The sequence below is a fragment of the Geotrypetes seraphini genome, chromosome 8 (genome assembly GCF_902459505.1).
Source record: "Geotrypetes seraphini chromosome 8, aGeoSer1.1, whole genome shotgun sequence".
NCBI lineage: Eukaryota > Metazoa > Chordata > Amphibia > Gymnophiona > Dermophiidae > Geotrypetes > Geotrypetes seraphini.
In genome coordinates this window covers 56,148,383-56,171,572 of record NC_047091.1, presented here as the reverse complement: position 1 = coordinate 56,171,572, position 23,190 = coordinate 56,148,383, and the positions used below count along the sequence as shown (strand labels likewise).

The 23,190-nt window shown below is 45.7% G+C and overlaps 1 protein-coding gene across 1 annotated transcript in view; it reads left to right on the top strand.

The window, feature by feature from the left end:
- Positions 1–22,457, top strand: part of LOC117365423 (cytochrome P450 2F3-like) — a 32,250-nt gene extending 9,793 nt beyond the window's left edge. The window contains exons 4-9 of the mRNA XM_033955864.1: positions 2,351–2,511; positions 5,750–5,926; positions 13,378–13,519; positions 15,552–15,739; positions 18,638–18,779; positions 21,972–22,457. Of these exons, the coding sequence (XP_033811755.1) occupies positions 2,351–2,511; positions 5,750–5,926; positions 13,378–13,519; positions 15,552–15,739; positions 18,638–18,779; positions 21,972–22,153 (992 nt within the window). The 3' untranslated portion in view covers positions 22,154–22,457. The remainder of the gene's footprint in view (positions 1–2,350; positions 2,512–5,749; positions 5,927–13,377; positions 13,520–15,551; positions 15,740–18,637; positions 18,780–21,971) is intronic.
- The last annotated feature ends 733 nt before the right edge of the window (positions 22,458–23,190 follow it).

The window sequence follows — 23,190 nt, the reverse complement described above, 5'->3', positions numbered from 1 at the left end:
TTAAGATGTGCTATTTTACCATTAACTCGTTCTATTTTAGTACAGGTCCCATTTTATATAATGAGACCTAATTACTAATAATTGGGGTTAATGGTATAACAAGTTTTAACAGTGGCCAACATTGATAACTTCTGCCCTAAGTTTGAGGGCACATGGACAACATGGACTAGGCAGCTTTTTAGTAGCTGGAAACAATTTCCTTGCTATGACTTAGCTGTGTTCCCACTTGGGTGGAGTCATAAGTTACTAGTTCTCATAACCTTTGAGCACGAGTTTGTCCTTCCCAATAACTCCTGGCTGAAACTCTACAAGAGCCACATCTTGACAGCTTGTTAAACAGTTAAGCTGTGTGTGCAAATTGGCAGTGTATACAGATTTGTACGCACAACTTTGGCCACAGCATACAGAATCCAGGGATTAGTAAATAGGACCTGTGCAGGATAGGCCTAGGCAGCATAAACCCTGGCATAAATAGTGAGCGCCTAAATAAGGATGCCTGCCGGTACCTAAGCCCACTTTAGTCGACCGCTAGGCACGATTCTATAAATGGCACCCAACTTAAAACTGACAGGCAGTAAGTGCTGTGTTCCTCAGCGCCTACAGTTAGGCACTGTTTATAGAGTCGGAACCTAAGTAACATTAGTGAGGCATAAACAGAGGAGGAGTGTGTGGTGCAGTGGTTGAAGCTACAGCCTCAGCACCCTGGGGTTGTGGGTTCAAACCCCACGCTGCTCCTTGTGATCCTGGGCAAGTCACTTAATCCTCCATGGCCCCAGGTACGTTAGATAGATTGTGAGCCCACCGGGACAGATAGGGAAAATGCTTGAGTACCTGATTGTAAAACCGCTTAGATAACCTTGATAGGCGGTATATAAAATCCTAATAAAACTTAAAACTTAATAAGCAGGGCTGCCTCTTTTGGGCACAATTTGCACAATATTGTAAGCTTGCATGCCTTTGTTACATTTAGGTCTATGGCTGGTGTAACTGTGGACACCTAAATTATAGACAGTAGCATAGTAATGGGGGATGGGGCGGGCCGCCATGGGTGCCGTCTTCAAGGGGGGTGCCAGTGCCTCTCCCCCTTTCTGCCCCCGCATACCTCCTTAAATGTTCGCTGGCACGAGCAGCATCTTCCACTTGCTGCTTGAGCTGGCATCGGCTCCCTTCTGATGTCACTTCCAGGTCACGGGTCCATGATGTGACTTCAGAAGGAAGCCAAAGCCGGCACAAGCAGCGGATGAAAGATGCTGCTCACATCAGTGAACATTTGCAGAGGTACGCAGTGAGCAGGGGTGCTCAAGTGGGGAGGGGAAGAGTGGGGGGTGCAAGACACAGAAAAGCCAGGCACCACTGTTCCGGGCACCAGCCTCCCTCACTACACCACTAATTATAGGTTCCTCAATACCAGGTTACATTTGTATTCTATAACAGCATCTGGGCACCCAGAAGTCATTGAATAATAGGCTTTTACAGCACGACATCAGGGCATCTAAGGGAGGTGCCCACTTATAGAATTACTTCCTGTGTGATCCTATTTTATAAAAGCAACATACTGTATGTGCTCATGTACCTTTATAAAATTGAACCCAGGAAAGTAGGTGCAGGCATGTACACTTACTGTCAAATTTTATCTAATGTGCCTGAAAATGTGCACGTACATCAGTGATCATAGCCAATGTATGCGTACAATTTAATTATGTGCCGATGTGCAGACATTTAGGCCAAGAAACCTCTGGCATAAATAGGGTGAACCTAAAATTTTGAATACCTAGCGACGCACAGTGATGCTTAGGCACTGCTAAGCACGATTCCATAGCGTGTACAATTTTTATAGAATCACACCGCACTAGTCGGTATCAATTTTAGAGGTGACATATATAGAATCAGGCCCTTAGTAAATCTCATGCCAGTTTTCTGCTCAATGTAACATATCTCTGAAAATATTTTTTGAGAAGCACATGTAAATTTAGAACTCCACCTCAAAGAATGTCAACGTGTACATCAGATAAAATTGGGCACTGTATTTTCCTGTCATTAAGTTTTATGTGCCGATGTATTGGATCATTTTTATAAGCACCTGCTGGAGCATGCAAAATGCTATTCCTACATTCTCAAGTTAATTCAAATTTTACCTACCCTCAATGTAATCAAGTTTTATATCAGGTGGATTTTTCAGAAAATACTTGAGGAAGAAGAGGTTGTAGCAGGGAGAACAGACAACAGGGAGGATTCCTCTGTGGATTGTATACGTCTTCGCTTTCTCCTGCATTATCTACAGGGGAAAATAGAGCTAAGACACTTTTATTATTGGCTACTCATAACAAATCTTGTCATTTTCATGCACTAGGGAAGCCCTTCGATCCTACCTTTGCTTTCAGCTCTGCTGGTTCCAACATCATCTGTTCTCTTGTCTTTGGAGACCGTTTTGACTACAAAGATCAGGAGTTCCTCACCCTGCTTTACCTAATTAACGACAGTTGGCATAGAATGAGCTCCACCTGGGGACAAGTGAGTGCCTTCTTGTGATAGATTTGGTCTCTCCCGCCTCTTCCCGCTGATAAGTCATTGAATATCCAGGTCGAAGTTTGGACGCTCCACTTAGCCAGCAAAGCCAATTCTCATTAGATGGCCAGTGAAAGCTAAGAGCCAATGACAGACCTCCTTTTCAGGTAGATCTATCTGGCTGCATGCCTTAGCCGGCCAGCCGATGAAAATTGGCAGTGACTGGCTATGACATGTGACATAGTTAGCCACAGGGCTAGCTGGTGAGCCAGACTTTTCCTGCACTATGTATGGACGTTTATGTTGCTATAACTGCTACTGTAATGTATTGTAATACGTTAACTGATGTTGTAACCCACCTGAACCCCACCACGAAGGATGCAGTGTTTCTGTATTATAATTGCTGTCATATTGTCTATGACCAATTAATTCATGACAACTGGTTGGTTAACGCTGGTACAAAAAAATCACTGTTCAGTTTTAAGGATCTTCAGATTGCCGTGAGTGTAGCATAACACCTAACGGCTGCAATCCTCGTTAGTATCCAACTACACAGTGATTCAAGCTTTAATTCATTTTACTTTTCACTTTTTTAAAACTTTTATAAAACTTTACTTTAAAGTGCAAAGTGTAAACTTAGCTTAATCATGCTTAACTTAATCATGTAAACTTAACTTAAGCATTGACTCGTCCCCCCTCTTTTTCACCGACGCGTTTCAAGGTCGGGGAAGACCCTACAAAATAGAAAAAAATAGAATACAAACTCAGTTCAAACTGGACCCTCCTGTACTAACAGAGAGAGGCCCATTAACACTTATGTCTACTGAAGGCGCTTTTAGCGTTAATGCTGTCCATAATCCAACATCGCCAAGGTTCAAACATGGCCGTGGCGTCTCCTAGTGATATTACTAACCTCCCAGTGGCATCATCATCAGTCTGACTAATCCCAATCACTGAACAGTGATTTTTTTGTACTAGCGTTAACCAACCAGTTGTCATGAATTAATTGGTTATACATGTGTTATATATAAGAACTGTGAAATTGATAAGATTTGTGGGAGTTGTTGAATATTGTCTATGATGCATTAATTGATGTTGTAAGGATGTTTATGTTGTTATAATTACCGTTGTAATGTTTTTGATGCATTAACTGATGTTTTAACCCACCTCAAACTCGACTTCGGATGATTTGGCGGGATATAACACTTTGAGAGTGCTTTCGACTCCTAACTCCTCTCACTTTGGGTTCTGCATCCCTAACCCCATATGTCATGTCTGTCTGTCTAAGTTAGACTGTAAGTTCTTCCGAGCAGGGACCATCTATAAATGTCAAAATGTACAGCGCTGTGTATGCCTTTCAGCACTATATAAATGATTAGTAGTAGTAGTAGAATATCAGCCAGGCATGTACACAGTGGCGTAGTAGGGGAGGGGCGGTCCACTCCGGGCACCATCATAGTGGGGGTACAGTCACCCCTCCTCCTTTCCGCCCTCGCCTCTTCCCACTCCTTCTCTGCCACACACTTGCCCCCTTTCCCTTTCCCCGTATCTCTAGCTGTTCACTGCTGCGAGCAACAACGTGCTCCTCACGAGCGCGTCAGCTCCCGCTGACATCACTTCCGGGTGCCGCACATAGGAAGTGATGTCAGAGGGAGAGCGGTTGCGAGGATCAAGTTGATGTTGGTTCATGCGGAGGTGAACAACTAGAGGTACAGGGGAAGAGAAGGAAAGGGGGGCGGGAAAGGAGTGGGGGTGGAGGCGAGAGCGGGGAAGGGGCGCCACCACCCCAGGTGCCTCTCATCCTCGCTACACCACTGCGTGTACATCGCAGCTCTGTCCTTCCCCAAACTAGACCCTTCCAGGAAAGCCTATGTGAAAGGAGGTACACACTTTCTGTGAGCCATGCTTTGCAAGTTGTTATCTCTACACAAATTTCTAAGAACCCCTTTTCCACAAGTAAAACATATTTACCACCAGGCACTGAATATTAGGGGATAATTCTGGGCCTGGTTTATATTCAGCTGAGGATGCATAAGAGTATGCGGGTGGTGGCTGAATATCAGGCCAGCACCCACATAAGCATTTTTTTCTAAAAAATTTCAGCTCCCCTAAGTAGGGTTATCATATGGCTCCAGAAAAAGGAGGATGGATTGAGACATCCAGGTTTTACTTCCATTGCTTTCTATGGAAGTAAAACTCAGATGTCTCAATTTGTCCTCCTTACATCCATAGATTTTATGATCTGAGGAAAAAGGAGTTACCTTCTAAAGTTAATCACAAACTACATTAAGTTAGTCCAATAAAAAAATGTATTTATTTTTCCTTTATGTTTTTGTTTTATTTCTCCATATTGCTTTCAACAGAAGTAAAACCTGGATGTCTCAAATCATCCGCCTTTTTCTGGAGACACATGGTAACCATACCCCTGAGCCCCTGGCCCAATAGCATCTTGCTCTCTCCCTTTCTCTCCCCCAGCCATTGGTCACTAGCTACTCCCCCTCCCTACCCCAAAATACTCTCCTGTCCCCAACCCCCTATCTTTTAATAATTCAGATAAGCCCTTCCAGGCCTGCCTCGATCCGTGGTGCTGTAGTGGGGGTCATTGGGGGCAGGAGCAGAGCAGCCAGTATGTGCATAAGCCCTGGCTCCTCCCCAGATCCACCCACTAGCCTGCCCATGACCAGCCCACATTTTGGGGGACCGCTCATAGATGATATTCAGCTCTTGCCACTCCCCTGGCCATGCCTTCTTTTGAGATATGTGCAGTAGAATTTACACACACCTCGTAGACTATACTTAGAAAGTTGTGGGTGTGAATTCTAATTACTGTCAATTTGTTAACCAATTAAGTTATGCACACAAATCAGCAATGTATACAGATTTGTGCGTGGAACTTTGGTCGCAGTATATAGAATCTGGGAGCATGTATAGAAGTCCCCTGTGAATGGAAGATTGAGGCTTCATGGGAGAAGTAAAAGGCCTGAATTCTGAGTGGAAAGGAAGAAAAGGGGAATAGAAAGGACTGGAAATTAAACAGAAAAATGATGGTATGAAATATAAAAGACAGCCCTTTTGTAGTTTTGTAGATTTGTGTACTTTGCAGATTACACCTTCCCAGTCCTTTGATTGTACTATACAAGTATATTTTGAATGTTTAAAACCTTCTCATTTGTGAGGTATTCTTCTAGTCAGTTAAATCTCTGACATGAGTACATGCTCATTGTACCTTTGCTCTTCATTGTAGCTTCTCTTTGTTTTCCCTAAAATCATGAGGTACATACCAGGGCCACATCAGCAGATTTACAAGAACTATCTCAAGTTAGGTACATTTGTGGCCAAGAGGCTGAAGCACAACAAGGAGACCCTGGACTCCAACAATCTGCGTGACTTCATTGACTGTTTCCTCGTAAAAGTACAACAGGTATGAAGCCAGCACAACCACACTGATATACCTTCATTTCTTGAGTCAATGATACCAAACCTGCAAATGGCAAATGCATCTATAGTTGTACCAAAGACAAAGATGTGAAAACTGGCATGTGACGCGTGCACTATTGAAGACCCAAATTCTATAAATGATGTCCTAAGTTGTAAGCACAAATCGGTGTACACAGCTGATTTGTAGGTGTGACTTAATGTTTAACAAGCCAATCAGCGTCAATAATTGCCAATTCTATATCAGGCATGCACTATATATAGAATTGCACTTATAGGCTGTACATGTCATTAACACTTAGGCGAACTTATTTAGGCCAAGAAAAACCTGGCCTAAATACCTGCGCCTAAGTTGTGTGCAAAATGGGCATATTCTATAACAGTGTGCCCAGATCTTCCCATGCTCCTCCCCTGGCCACACCCCTTTTGAGAGTTGCGCACTAGAACTGATACGTACCACTTTATGGAATACGCTTACCAAGTAGTGTGCCTAACTCCTAATGAGTGCCAATTAGCGACAATTATTAGTGGCCTTAGGTATCTGGCCAAACAGAGTCTTAGGCCACTCCCAGTGCATCCCAGAATGCACTGGGAAGAAGGTCTAAGATTCCAGTTGGCCCGTGCGCCTAAGGCCCCTCCTATGGGTCAGTCAGGACCTTAGGCACCTCCCTGGTGCATCCCAGAATGCACCAGGAAGGGGAAGACCCACCATTGTGAAGAGATGGGCCTGCCAGCCATAGGGTGCAGGTATACCCCCAGCTGGCCTCACAACCAAAGGTATGGAGGGGGGTTGGGGTCGGTTAGGAATATCAGCGAATAGGGGGTCATGGGTTTGGTGGGTTAAGGGGTATTGGTGGTTAGGGCAGGCCATGGGTTCGGGGGAAGGCCTGCAGGAAGGAGGGAGTGGGCATCCCTCCTGCCTATCGTGGTTGGGAGGTGTTTCGGGGGTTCTGGCAGAATGGAATGGGTATCCCTCCTGCCACAGGACTTTGAAGGGGGGTTCCCTGCCAATGTCGGGGGTCCCTGCTGCAGCTGCTCAGCTAATCGCAGCAGGGGTATTTCCCCCCTGATCAGCTGAGCCGGCAGGACTCCCCGAAGCTGCGGCTGTGAGGGCACACTGTTGGCTCAGCTGATCAGGGATAACTTCCCCTGCCATGCTCAACTTATGGCTGCTGCAGCCTGACTTTAGGATCCAGCAGCGGCATACAGGCGGCTAAAATGTAGGCCAGGGTTTTCTGAGCCTACATTTCTGCTGCCTATCTTGCTGTGAATTATGGATAGGTAGCCACTTTAGCCCACCTAATGCCATGTCCAGCATTAGCCACGCCTACTTTGGCATTCCGTGACCTAAAGTGGCTACCTAGCCGCAATGCCAGCCACCTTTTATTTAGGCGTCAGTAAGTGCTTCAACACTGCTGTTTTTTTGCCATGTCTGATGGCTGTAACCAGCAGTAGAGCCAAGCCACGGGACTCCTCACTGCCCCTAGTGGTTGCAGCCAAAACTTGCACAAGTGTGTGACCCAGTAGGGAGTCACCCTGCCGACACTGTATTAATAAGTAATTTAAACAAAAAATAAAACCCAAAACCAAAGCACACAGCTCCACGGTTGGCTCTTCAAAGGAAAATTTAATGTTAGAATGGCAAAGTTTAAAACAAATACTGAAACTGGCAAACACAAAACAAAAATGTCCAAAAGGAAAACCCTGGTTGCTTTCAGGATTTTCTCCTCATCCAAGACAGTATTGAGCTCTGTGACTCTGCTCTCACTAGAGCTCCTTACAATAAAGCTTCCAAAAGCCTGCACTTAGCAGGTTTCTCAAAGTGCAATTCTCCTGCTTTATTGTCTCAAACATGCTCTGTCTCAGCACAAGCTTCCAGATTATTTTGTAGCACTGCTGGGTTCAGGGAAGTGTCTCAGGTTTGCCTTGCCAAAAGCACTAAACAGTTTTCAAAAATCCCTCCCGGTTTTTAGCAAACCTCTCCCCACTAAACACTCCCAGTTTTAAACAAACTGTGCTGAGGAACAGAACAGTGCAGAACCCAAAACTCTCACAGTTCAAACAGTCACTGTAGCTGGCTGACAAAAACAAACACTCAGGCCAAAAAAATAGCAAACAGAAAAAAACTCTCACAGCTCACAGTTCAGTCCTTGAAAAGGTTGCCAAGCCTCTTTGCTGTTCTTGCAGCTTCAACACCCACACAGGCTTGTGGGGCTGCTAAAGGTGGTATGGATCCTGCCTCTACCATACCCTGGTCTACAGCATTACCCTTCCTTGAGCCAGCACTGCTCTCTTGGGAAGAAGCCCATGTTAGAGAGTTGCGCGGGGACAGAAATCCCACCCGTCCCCACCCGTCCCCGCCAAAATCCCACCCATCCCCACCCGTCCCCGTGAGGAATCCCTCCGTCCCCACCCGTCCCCGTGAGGAATCCCTCCGTCCCCACCCGTCCCCGCGAGGAATCCCCTCCGTCCCCACCCGTCCCCGCGAGGAATCCCCTCCGTCCCCACCCGTCCCCGCGAGGAATCCCCTCCGTCACCATCCTTCCCTATAAACTTCAGAAATAGTTATTTTATTTAATTATGCTACTGAATTAAAGGCTCTGGTAGAGACCCATTTACAAATAAGCAAAGAGACTATTAATTTGGAAATATTAATTGGGAAGAATACATACTTTGTAAATGGGTTTCTACCAGAACCTCTAATGTAAATATAAAATATAAATACTCAGCTGATGAGAACCCACAAACTGTCAGCTGAGGACTTCCTTTGCAGTTGGCCTGGGGTCCCTTTTGCCAAGCTTGGCAGGCAGCAGTAGCGTCCCCGAGTCACAGATGCTGGCACCTCAGTGGCTCATGGATGCTGCCAGCGACTGCTGCGCTTGGTGGAGGGGAGTTCTGACCATCTCTAGAGGAGGTCCTCTGCTGGCGGTGCTTGGGGATCCCCACCAGTCACAGCAAGGGCCAACAAGTACTTCAACACTGTAGAAATAAAACCAGAAATGCATTTCCTTTTCTTTTGAACACAAAACAAAGATATCTGCCATATACATTTCCCAAGGCAGATGACTCTATGCAATGTCACCTCGGTAACAAAATACAAAAATAGACAAATACACCCCCTCCCTTTTTACTAAACCACAATAGTAGGTTTTAGCACAGGGAGTTACGCTGAATGCCTCGCGCTGCTCTCAATGCTCATAGGCTCCCTGCGCTAAAAAACAATATTGCGGTTTAGTAAAAGGGAGCCATAGTGCAAAATATAGACAGCAGATATAAATTCTCAAAACAGACACATTTTGATCACTAAATTGAAAATAAAATCATTTTTCCTACCTTTGCTGTTTGGTGATTTCATGAGTCTCTGGTTGCACTTTCTTCTTCTGACTGTGCATCCAATCTTTCTTCCTTTCTTTCAGCCTCCTGTATGTTTCCTCTCCTCCAGACCTCATTCTCTCCCCCAACTTTTTCTTTCTGTCTCCCTGTTCCCCCTTCTTTCTGTCTCTCTGTCTGCCCCCTTTCTTTCTTTCTCCGTGCCCTCCCCCAAGCCACTCGGTTTGCTGCCACCGCCATCGGGGAATAGTCCCCAAGCTACCGCTGTCCCAAGCTTTCCCTGCAGAAGCGTCGCGTTGACCAGCATTCCGCTCCCTGACGTCAATTCTGACGTAGGAGAGGAAGTTCCGGGCCAACAAGGCATTTCTCCTCATTCCATCCAGCCTGAGCCCCATCTCTCCTTGATCCAGCATTTCCCTTCTGTGTCTGTCAGAATTACCATTCCACCTATTTTCCAGCATCACCCTTCTTTGTGTCCATCTCACCTATATCCCTATCTCACCACTTTTTCAGAATCTTCATTTGTCTCTGTCCTTGTCTTTACCCCATATTCACCATTTGCCCTTTCAATGTCTTTATCTCCCCCCCACACACACACACTTTTTCAGCATTACTTCTATGTCTCTATTTCACCTCCTCTTCATGTCCCCTCTGTATCTCTATCCTTATTCAGAAGGTCCTGCTTACCCTTTCTCTTCTTTGTGTCACTATCTCCATTTTCAGCTTTCCCCCTTTTTCCTTTGTTAATGCACCCTGTAGCCAGAATCTTTCCACCCTCTCTCCACTCCGGCCCAGCCCAGTATGAAATATTTCCTTTTGTTTCTCTCCCCTCTCTCTTCTCCTCCCTCACCCACGAGTCCTGCATCTGGCCCTCTCCCTTCTACCTGCACCTGGCAACACCCCCCTGCTCCGCGGCTCTCTTAAGCAACTCGTCAGCAGCGGTGATCAAGACAAGCTGCCGACATCGAGGCCTTCCCTCTACGAGTCCCACCTTTGTGGAAAAAGGAAGTTGAAACAAGCGGGACTCGCAGAGGGTAGGCCCCGACGCCAGAAGCTTGTGTCGATCGTTGCTGCTAAGTTGCCGAAGAGAGCCGCAGGTAGAAGGGAGAGGGAGATAGGAAGGCTGTAGAAGCTCCGGAGCATGACACCGAACCCGGCCAGGATGATTTCTTTTTCAGGCTGCTGCTGCCGCTACCATCCCCCACCCGAAATGACAAAAAACAGCCTAATGCCCGCGTCGGGAAATAGCCATGCTGAGCAGTGAGCTCAGCACGTACACAGATGAAAGCCTTGCTTGCTGATTGGTCCGGCGGCACGGTGGGGCGGGGCCGCCGGACCAATCAGCAAGCAAGGCTTTCATCTGTGTACGTGCTGAGCTCACTGCTCAACATGGCTATTTCCCGACGCGACGCCAGACTTGCATCGCCAGAATTTAGGTAGGTTGTTTTCATCCCCGTGGGAGTCCCGTGGGCAAGGGGGCGTCCCCGTGGGAGTCCCGTGGGTCAGGGGGGCATCCCCGTGGGAGTCCCGTGGGCCAGGGGGCGTCCCCGTGGGAGTCCCGTGGGCCAGGGGGGGAACCCGCGGGATCCCCGCGGGACCCGCGGGATCCCCGCGATCCCCGTTCCCGTGCAGACCTCTAGCCCATGTCTTTCCTCACACCTCCCTTTCCAAGTGCAAACTACAGGCTTTTCATGAGGAGCCACACCCTGCTCTACCTGAGCCTGCTCACACCTGTGCTATTCTCTCTGGCCCAGTGGACACCAAGGAAATCACATGGAACAGGGCAGGCACGGAGCCTGGCTGGCCACATGGCTTACTTCAATTAACTTAGGCATCGGCAGGGCGCCTACCGACGCCTAAGTATAGGCGCTGGTTATAGAATTTCCTCCTTAGAACTGATATCCATGCCAAACTTTTGGGCACAAGAATTTACACTGACTAAATTTGTGAATCTAGCCCATAGTGCCTGTCAACCTGTAAGCTGGGATTTAAAATGACAATTTCTCATAAAGCACGTTTCCTAACTGCATCAGATTTATACCAAAATTATAAAGAAAAATCACTCTAATCTAATTCCTCTCCCACCCCCCAAAAAAGAAAAAAGGAGGAAGAAAAAGGACCTCTGCACAAACCCAACATATTAAGGACTAATGATTAGGGCTTCAATCAAGCTTTTAATCACTGGTCCTTAACAAACTCCCTAAAAATTTAATCTGCAAACACCTACTGTATGTGTTACTGAAAAAAATGGTTATAGCTTATCTTCACATCACTGCTCAAAAGCCATGTTCCACTGTTCATATAAGACACTCAATATTTTTTTTGCTGATACAAGCTGCATTAGGGCGGAGCTTGTCACTTCCTTCTTTTAAGTAACATTTTTTTTAATCTTTATTAATTTTCAAATATTAACAATGCAACACCAGCATCATTCTGGCAGCAGCCACTGCCTTGTCACACTGTTTTTTCGCCTTTAGATCTTCGGACACTATCACCCCAAGGTCCCTCTCCCCATCTGTGCATATCAGCATAGATTCGCCCACTAGAAAGTAAAATTGAGGCTATCCCAATTCTTCCAATTACGTGTTATCATCTGCATGGCTATCCCATTTTTTAGGTATAAGAACATATAACAAGTCAAGAAAAGCACATTCAACTTACAGATATTTAAAATCAATCATTTTATCCCACCCACCTATCAATTAATCAATAACACAAATGTATATACTCCTTCAATAACCTACACTTATTTAAAATAATACAATAGTACAATCCCTCCCACCCTGGATGTGTAAGGAAATGGCACAGAAATTAAAGACAAAAAACTACAGAGAAGTAATAAAAGATGTCAACGGGCCCCAAACCAGTTTAAATACATTACTATGCCCCAGCATTTCAGCATTCATTTTTTCATACCTATAACTGGATAGTAACATAGTAGATGATGGCAGATAAAGACCCGAATGGTCCATCCAGTCTGCCCAACCTGATTCAATTTAAATTTTTTTAATTTTTTGTTCTTAGCTATTTCTGGGCAAGAATCCAAAGCTCTACCCGGTACTGTACTTGGGTTCCTACTACTGAAATCTCCATTAAAACTTACTCCAGCCCAGCCTCCCGGCCATTGAAGCCCACCCCAGTCCATCCTCCACCAAATGGCCATATATAGACACAGACCAAATGGCCACCCCAGCCCATCTTCCACCAAACGGCCATACACAGACACAGACTGTGCAAGTCTGCCCAGTACTGGCCTTAGTTCAATTTTTAATATTATTTTCTGATTCTAGATCCTCTGTGTTCATCCCACGCTTCTTTGAACTCAGTCACAGTTTTACTCTCCACCACCTCTCTCGGGAGTGCATTCCAGGCATCCACCACCCTCTCCATAAAGTAGAATTTCCTAACATTGCCTTTGAATCTACTACCCCTCAACCTCAAATTATGTCCTCTGGTTTTACCATTTTCCTTTCTCTGGAAAAGATTATGTTCTACGTTAATACCCTTCAAGTATTTGAACGTCTGAATCATATCTCCCCTGTCTCTCCTTTCTTCTAGGGTATATATATTCAGGGCTTCCAGTCTCTCCTCATACGTCTTCTCGCGTAAGCCTCCTATCATTTTCATCACCCTCCTCTGGACCGCTTCAAGTCTTCTTACGTCCTTCGCCAGATACGGTCTCCAAAACTGAACTCAATACTCCAAGTGGGGCCTTACCAATGACCTGTACAGGGGCATCAACACCTTCTTCCTTCTACTGGCTACGCCTCTCTTTATACAGCCCAGCATCATTCTGGCAGCAGCCACTGCCTTGTCACACTGTTTTTTCGTCTTTAGATCTTCGGACACTATCACCCCAAGGTCTCTCTCCCCGTCTGTGCATATCAGGCGATCCCAATTCTTCCAATTATGTGTTATCATCTGCATGGCTATCCCATTTTTTATGTAACATTTTTTTACAGATTGATTGTAATGACTGGACTGTGCAAGCACGTTGTGTGTGAAGTGAGATATTAAGACAATTAGGAGATAGAGAACAAGGTGTGAATAGAAAGCAGATAAATATGCATCACTGGATTCTTTTTTTTCCCATATTACTATTTGCAGGAGAAGAATAACCCCAACACTCACTTTAACTATGAAACTATGCTGAAGACTACAGTCAACGTCTTCTTTGCAGGGACTGAGACAGTTGGGTCAACCTTACGATATGGGTTCCGCATCCTTTTGAGGCATCCAGAAGTAGAAGGTAACCCAAAAACAATGCTATAATAAGGGACCATTATGCATATTTTGGAGAAAAGTACCCAAAGCCTTTACTCAGTTAAATATTTGCATATCTACTGGAAACACAGATAATCTCTGGTTTAGGCCTATTCAGTCATCAGTCAAGGAGTCCACTATTGTGCCATATCATTCTATACAATCAGTTCAGAATTCAAATCTACAGTTGGAAGTATTTCAATATCAAATTCAAGTTTCAAGTTTATTTCAGTTTGATATATCACCTGTACAATCTAAGCAGTTAGTATAAAATTTAACAAAATATATATACAGTACTCCCCCGATATTCGCGGGGGTTCCAGGAACCCCCGCGAATCTCAAAAAACCGCAAATACAGTTTTTCATGAGGGAGTGTAAAAAGGGCAGCAGGAGCGCCGTGAGTGCAGGAAATCACTCGCAGTATGCTCCGACCGCCTCTTCCTGCACTAAGTCGGGCTTATCCAATCAGAAGCTGCGTGTCGGAGCGTACCATGAGTGATTTCCTGCACTCGCGGCACTCTGGCTGCTCTCTCCTGCCTCTCCCGCTGCCCTCTCCTTGTTGGTGGTTTGAAGTCGGAAAATACCACAAATGACCGGGACCGTGAACCGCCGACCGTGAATGAACGGGGGAACACAGTATAAGGAAAATAAAAACAGAGACCAATAAAAACACCATATTTGGATACATTGGAATCAGGCTGGACGGGAGGGGCCAGTCGCCACCAGCCCCACAGGTCCCTCGCCAGACCTCCTCTGCCTTTTACCTTGACTCTTCTAGCTCGTCTTGTGGGGCCACCACTGGTCCCTATGCTCCTGGCATCTTCTAGATACTTCTTCTCCAGTCCTATTGCCAGTCATCAAGCCTGAGCCCTTCCATGGACTCTAGGCTCTACTGGGCCCTCTGGCTACTCCTTCTTTCAGGCCCTCTCACAGTCACTCAATAGTCTTATACTGGACGCACACACTGAGAATTCCTTCCAGTCTCCCAGCCAGTCTCTCTCTGAGGGCTCTTACTGGGACTTACTTCCTGTCCCTCAGCTGCTCTATATGAGGACAGCCCCATCACTCACTCCTCTGGTCACACACATATCCACCTAACCCCCACCCCCCCTTCTGGATGTCAAGCCTGGGGTACCCTCCTAGTCACCCAAAGCTGTACCGGGCAGGCTGGTCTAACAGGCTTATCAAGAATTAGGCCAGAGACCAGTATTCCTCCCCTCAAGGATCACCTGGTTGCCGAAGGAGCATTTCGTTTCCTCAGCGCTTTGCTCTGGACCTGTCCTTTTCAGCACCACTGTTTGGTAAATGGACAGCTCCCAGCAGACCTTGCAGGATGTTATGCAGACTATTTCCTTTCTACAGCTCAGGCTTCCTCCGTTGTTCAGTGACAGGAACTCCAAAATGGTTTCAAAATGTCCACAGCTAGCTATCAAACGTTAATATTTGAAATGTTCACAAAGCAAACTTCTGCCTACACTGATGTCATAATATTACTTTCAGCCAATTCCCAGTGTAACTTCAATGAACAGCACTATTAAACCTTGAGGCGCCTCTGTATTCAGCTATTAAATCTGGTGAATATCCAAAGAGATATGCAGGGGGTGGAGAGAAAGAGGAGAAGTGCCAACACCCCCGCAAAGATGGCATCTGGGTTGGTCCCCCTCCCTCCACTGAGTCCCTCTTACCACGCCATTGGAGCCAATGTACAGAGTTTAAAAAAAGGGGTTGCATGATAGTTAAGAAAGAAGAGAGAATTCCAAGTGGGTTAAAGGAATGCCTTATTGTTCAGACTTTTGAAATTTTAATCACCACTAGACAGTTTTCTTAATCTCAATTTCTCCATGGGACACACAGCCAGTAGAGTATGTACATTGAAAGTCACTCATCCTGGATTTTGTTACACTCCTATCTTGTCTTTTACCTATGCTACTCCTTCTGTGCTAATCCAGAAATATGATATGACAATTCTTAGCTTTTCAGTCGGAAAAAAAAACTTGAAAAATATTTCATTCCTACAGCAAAAGTCCAGGAAGAGATTGATCATGTCATTGGCCGAAATCGCAGCCCCTGCATGGAGGACAGGAATAAGATGCCGTATACAGATGCCGTGATCTATGAGATATTGCGATTTGCAGACATTGTCCCCATGAGCGTGCCTCATACGGTGACGCGAAATATAAAGTTCAGAGGATATGACCTACCTGAGGTATAGGTTGCCTTTACTAATTATAAGAAGGTCAACATCTCAATTTGTTATTGTCCTGAAATTAAGGCCTCCTTTTATCAAGCCACATTAGAGTTCTTGGTTTTTTTTATCGCCGGCCATTGCGGTAAGAGCTCTGATGCTCACAGAAATTCTATGAGCATTGGAGCTTTTACTGCAGTGGCCAGTGATAAAAAAAACCCTGATGCAGCTTGATAAAAGAGGGCCCAAATAATCATATTTTCATGGCTTGCTATATTTCTTAGCCAATGAAATGGATGATATTTTTTTTATAAAGCAACTAGTGTTTATTTTATTCTTTTCCTTTCCTGATTTTTTTTTTACATGAATGTTGCTACTGCTTGGGTTTTGGCCAGGTACTAGGGACCTGGATTGGCCACCATTAGAATGGGCTACTGGGCTTGATGGATCATTGGTCTGACCCATAAGGCTATTCTTATGTTCTTATGATCTACATATACTGTAGGATAATAGGTGCCACCTCATGCCATGAAAGACTTCAACATATATGGAATGTTTCCATTGCTATTGCGCACATTTATAAATATTAAATACTACAATAGATATATTAATAATTTTAATAATAATATATTTCTAAGTGGCCCTTTTCCTAAGCTGCGGTAAGTACTAATATGTGCCTACTGCAACATAAAAGTACATGCTGCGGTGTGTGCTCAGGTATCCCTCAGTAACTTTACTCATGCATAAAAATATAAAATTTATTTTTTAGCGAGGAGCGGGTCGGAGCACAGAGTAAGCATATAGGCCCTGATTCTATAAACAGTTCCTGAGGTTAGGCACTTAAGTCGGCAGTGCCTGTGAATTGAGATGCCTAACTTAATCATTTTAATTGGTTCAATTGGCGCTATTAATTGAAAGCACCCATTAAACACTGATTTTTTTTCTAAAAAAATTTTTTTTTAAATATACTTAGCCAGTAGGGGACTGATTCCACAAATAGCATCCTAAATCAGCTGGCGCCAAAGTAAAATGCCGCTGGCTGTGTGTCAGTCATCGTAAGGCGCCATTTACGGACAAAGTGACCTGAACTTGCCAATGCAGCAAGAGCCCAGTGAGTGGAAGGCAGAAATAGGGCCAGAACTTATGGAGTGGGTCTGAGCAATACATGCTACAACTGCAAGGCAAGAATGAAGTGAAGCAGTGTTTTTCTGGTGTTTTTCCTTTTTCTTTTTTTCTTCTTAGCCATGCTGGCTGGGGCAGAGAGTGTAAGGCATGGGAAGAAGTTCTTCCTTTTGACCTACTGAATTTGCTAATGAACTGCACAACTGCCTTAACCTAGGAATGTGAATGAAGGGCATTATGGGAGTCTTGGTTTGGACTAATCGCTGGAGTGTGGTGTTTTTTTTTTCTTTTTGAATTTAAATAGAATTTGTTTTTTCTTGGAACTGAGAAAACCCCGGGGGTGAAATGGGAGGAACCCTGGTGTGCAATGTTGCTTGACTAACGGTGCATTCTGACAACCACAATATTAATAAGAACAATAAAACTTTGATGAACTCTGACCTGTCTCTACTCAAGTTTGTGCAAAATACAGCGGCCTGCTAGTGAGAGTTCATTAGGACCCACGGGCTGTAGCCACAGGATATCTAGACATCTGGATTTCCGCTGGACATGTCCTCCTTTTTGAGGACATGTCCGGGGGTCCGGATGGCTTTTCAAAACTCAACACTTGTCCGGATTTTGAAAAGCTTCTTTAAAATCGCGTTGGGCAGGAGGGCATCCGTGCATGCGCAGATTACCTCCTGCCTGATAAGAGCAGGCAGCGGAGGCGGGACTGGGGCGGGGCTAGGGTGGAAATGGATGGGCCTGGTGGGGGCGGGTCTAGGGAGTCCAGATTTTACTAAAGTAAAATCTGGTAACCCTATAAATGATAAGCAATAATAGTAGGTGCCTTCATCCTCGCCAACATGGCAAATAGTCATGGTTAGGGGCAGAGTTTGGGCATGGACTGAGTTAGGTACCTTAGGATCCAGTATATTAGGCTAAGAAAACCCTGGCTTAATGTACCAGTGCCTAAGATTATGTTGCCTCCCGACGGTTAAGTTGATATAGGTGCCACTAGGTGCTGCTTTTCTAGGCACCTATCGAGTTAGGCACTGTTTATAGCATCTAGCCCATACTGCGCTAATCATTATTGCAGCTACATTGCAGCACGCTAACCGATTAGCGTGTGATTAGTGCGTGAGCCCTTAGTGCCTATAAAATAGGTGTAAGCAAGTGCTCACACATTCATGACTAGGGTTACCAGATTTTGGTCGGATAAAACCCGGACATGTGGCCCAGCCCCACCCTATTCTACCCATTACGCCTAAGCCCCGCCCCGTTATGCCCCAGCCCCGCCCCTTCCAAACTTCTTCTGTTCCCTCCTGGTCAGGGCCGCATCAGGAGGGCCTCCGAGCATGAGCAGATGTGATGCAATGACATATGCTTGGAGACCCTCCAGACGCAGCCCTGAGTTCGAAAACCCGGACGAACTGCTGATTGTCAACAATCCGTCCAGACACCCAGACAGTCCTCTGAAAAGAGGACGTGTCCGGGTAAACCAGATGTCTGGTAACCCTACAACAAACAACATGCTAAGAAGTGGCCCTAGCGTGCAGGAATGACACACCGAAGCACTTGCTAAAGCCACTTTTACTTCAGTTTACTTAAATGGCCCCATAGATTCTAATTAGTTGCAAAACCCTAATTCCTAACTGGGTTTTCGTTTTTGATACAATAATGTTGCAACAAAATGTTAAGAGCCCATATTAGACCTGAAAAATAAACGATGATAGAAAAGAAAGGAAGATTTTTCTATTAAAAGAGTTCATACCAGTCTGATTGCCTTTAGTTAAATTTTTGTTAATCTGTTTCCAGGGTTTAAATGTGATGCCTTTGATTTGTACATCGCAGTATGACACAATGAAGTTTAAGAACCCCAGATCATTCGATCCCAACCATTTCCTGGATGAGAATGGATGCTTCAAGAAAAATGATGCCTTCATGGCTTTCTCAGCTGGTATGAGTTGTGTACTGGTTTAAACATGGATAGAAATGTGCTGGGACCTAGACTCAAGACAAAACAATGGATTTTGATGTTCTGTGGATAATCCTCAATATCAGAACACCTCCTTCAAAGATCATTACTTCCCTTGTTCAATTCTCTATAACAGATTGACTCTTTGTGGTACTCCCTCTACAGGTCAGGGCTGTCATTTTGAACCTGGAACTCAGCCAGGCAAGAAGAGAGCGGGGCCACTCTTACTCTGTACACTAGATTACTAGGGAATGCTGGGATAAGTGACAGGGTAGGGTCATAATATGGTTGTTGGGAGACTCTGGATAACAGGAAAGAACTTGACTTTAGAGGAGGGATTTGGCAACAGAGGGCTGGATGCACTAAAAACGGTCATTAAGACCATGCGGGTTGCTGTGGGCCGATTTTTTGGCCAATTTCAAAACAACAATCAATATTCAAACAGCTTCCCATGCAAATGAGTTTTGCGGAGCTCTGCCATAATCCCATGCGATCACTCGTTATGAAAGTGACTTTCACACATGCGCAGAACCGACACGAGAAGCCCAAACAGCTGACGGCAGGGAAAGCCCCAAAGCAGCCTTCCGCCACTCAGCTGTTTTGGGGATTTTTTAAATTTTTTAATGGCACAGATGTTGTGCATGTGCTACACATGCACAATACTTGTCCCCATTTTTTTTAAAATGTGTGCCGGCTTCCCCCAGATGCACCCCCAACTCCTTACTCTACCCCCCAACACTGAAAATCATGCCCCCACCCTGGTGAGGACCTTGGCAGGATGGATACCCACTCCCTCCTGCCTCAGCACATTTTAGTGCATCTGCCCCACCCCTCCACTACCTAAGGTCCCTCCCGTAGGAGGGGCCTTATATATCTGGACCGTATGTATCTCTTCTACCCCCCCCCACCCACCCACTACGCGAGAGAGTGGGAGCTGATAGGCATTGAGCATGTGCAGATGTTCAAGGCCCCTTGCACCAGCCCAGCACATAACATACTTTGTACAAATCAGTTGAAGGAACGTAGGAAGGAGCTGCCAATAAAATGATTGTAACCATGGAGGAAGGAGAGAGGATTGGAGGAAGAAATGGCATTAACTATGGCAGCAAGAGTACGTGTGTGGAGGAAGAAATGCTGGTCATTGGAGTGGGGGGTGGAGGGGAAGGAGGAAGGGTTACTAGATGTCCGGATTTCCCTGGACATGTCCTCCTTTTCGAGGACATGTTCAGGGGTCCAGACAGCTTTTCAAAACATGGCACTTTGCCCGTGTTTTGAAAAGCTTCCCTTGAAATCACAATGGGCAGGAGGGCACCTGCGCATTCACGGATGCCCTCCTGCCTGATGAGCAGGCAGCAGGGGCGGAGCTAGGGTAGGACTGGGGCATAATGGGGCGGGTCTGTGGGTAGGTCTAGGAGTTGGAATTTTACTAATGTAAAATCTGGTAACCCTAGAGGGAGATGTTACCATATACCCCAACATGAGCATCATCATTAACTTGCTACCCATGCCGGCGTCGGATTTCCCTCTGACATCACTTCCTAGGAGCGGGACCCGGAAATGACATCAGAGGGAGAGCCGACGCTGGCATGAGCAGCAGGTTGGGATTGCTGCTCATGCTGGCGAACAGCTAGAGGTCTGGTGGGGGGAAGTGAAGGTGCGCATGCAGTAGGGAAAGGAGTGGGAAGGTGTGGGGGCATAGAGGCAGGGTACCAGTGCCCCTACAAAGACATCGCCCACGGCGGAACGCCCCCCTGCCCCCCCTTACTATGCCATTGAGCTGAGGGGAGATATGAAAAGTGAATCAACTTTTTATTCTTTCAAAAATGACGAAGACTAGAGGACACTCAGTGAAGTTATGTGGAAATATCTTTAAAACAAATTGGAGGAAATATTTTATTTCATTCAAAGCATTGTTAAGCTCTGGAACCCATTGCCAGAGGAAGTGATAATAGCTGTTAATGTAGCTAGTTTTTAAAAAGGCTTGGACAAGTTCCTGGAGGAAAAGTCCATAGTCTGCCATTGAGACAGGCATGGGGGAAGCCGCTGCTTGCCCTGGGATCAGTAGTATGCTTCTATTTGGGATTCTTCTAGCCAGTGGCGTAATGAGAGTGTGAGGCATCCGGGGAGTTGGCACACCCTGCCCTCTTCTCCAACCCTTATTTCTTCCCTGCCACTCAGGCCGCACACACGTATGCCCCTTTCTTTCCCTTCCTTGTACCTTTTTAACTTTGCCAGTGCAAACTGCATCTCCAACCTTGGCTCTCCCATTGATGTCACTTCCTAGACCCACGACCAGGAAGTGACTTCAGAGAGAAAGCCAAGACCAGCATGAGCAGCAGGTTGGAGCTGCTGCTCGTACTGGCAAAGAGTTAGAGGCACGGGGAGAAGGAAAGACACGCACACATTGGGAGAGGGGCAAGAAAGGACTAAGGGGATGGATAGGACAGGTGTCCCCACCAACATGGCTCCTGGGGGTGGTTTACCCCCTCCCCACTTTTTACTACACCACTGCTGCCAAGTACTTGTGACCTGGATTGGCCATTGTGGACACAGGATACTGGGTCAGATGAACCACTGGTCTGACTCAGTATGGCCATATGCTCTTGTGTTATGTACTGATTGTACCGGTAAATAAAGGCTTAAGCCAAGGTCCCAGCTTTGGTTTTATTTGAGCTAGTGGTTCGAAAGATCAGGAGAAAAACTCTGGATTAGTGTTTTAACACCTTCTCATGTTCACATTTTATATATTACTTGATTTTAATTATTTGTGAAGCGAGTTGAGCTCTACCACGAGATGACCCGGTATATAAACCAAAGATTAGACTAGACTAGACTAGATTAAAAATGAAAAAGAAGATTGCCATATGTAAGAGTTCATGATAAGGTTTTGCATAATTTCTTATCACGTGATATCATTACAATGACCTTTCAAGGCCCAGTGGAACATTGCTCACTTGGCAATGGTTTAAGATCATAAAACTAGCAGAATTTCTCCACAAGCCTGAAAAAGCTGGCACCCTCACTGTTTGGAGAGATAGTCTGCATAGCAGCAACTGCTTTTAAACCAGAAGGTCATTGCACTCTCAGCTTGTATAGATTGCTCAATAGTTGAATTATTTATTTGGCATGGAGTTATACTTGTAGCTTATCATGCATTCTTTCTTTCTTTTTCAGGGAAAAGGGTATGCCTGGGTGAAGGGCTTGCTCAAATGGAGCTTTTCATTTTCCTCACTACAATTCTTCAGAACTTTAAGCTCAAAGCTCTCATGGACCCTAAAGACATTGATATCACACCGGAAAGCAGTGGCCTGGGGAACATACCACGCCCCTATAAGCTCTGTGTTCTCCCACGTTGAGATCAGAATCCAATGTAAAATCTGGTAACCCTAGAGGGATTAGCCGTTCTAAGGGCACACGCTGCACATCCACGATGGAAGTGATGAAGCCCAGCTGCTGTTTTCAAGTAGTACTAAGTTCCAATATTCTGCCCAAATATTTTGTTGCTATAAGGACTACCAAAAATCATCACCTGGAAGTAATTGTATAATGGGGCGGCTCAGTGGGAAAAGCACATACCATATTTTTCGCTCCATAAGACGCACCTGACCATAAGACGCACTCTATATTTAGAGGAGGAAAACAAGAAAAAAAACATTCTGAACCAAATTCTCCCTGCCAGGCTCTGCACCCAACTCCATACTCCTTGCCAGGCTCTGCACCCTGTCCCCCTCCCTGCTAGGCTCTGTACCCTGTCCCCCCCCCCCTCTGGTGGTCTAGTGGTAGGCTGGAACAGGGCACAGGACGGGCAGGGACAGGGCACAGAGCAGGCAGGCCTAGTGACAGACAGGCAGGCCCCATACCCCCCATGTACTCCCCAGTACCTTAAATCATCCTCCATACCTTTAATCATCCCCCCCTTGTAGCTTATTCATACCCCCTATTGTACCTTTAATCATACCCCCTTGTACCTTTTAATCATACCCCCTCTTGTACCTTTAATCATACCCCTTTGTAGCTTTTTAATTATATCTCCTCTTTGTACCTTTTTTATCATAGCCCCTCTTGTACCTTTTTAATCATATCCCCCCTTTGTACCTTTTTTATCATAGCACCCCTTGGTCCTTTTTAATCATACCCCCTTTGTACCTTTTATGTCATACCCCCCCCCCCCCCTTTTGTACCTTTAAAAAAACCAACCCGTACCTTTTTTAATTCTTTCATCCCTCCCTCCACGGCTCTGCATTATTTTCCGGCAGCAGGCACACATGTCAGGAACCCGGAGGTCAGGCAGAACTCTCCGCATTTCCGCCTGGCCCCATGCCGCTTTCTGAATGGCTGCCAGCAGTTCTTGCGAGTCCCATGAGAACTGCCGCAAGCCATTCAGAAAGCGGCG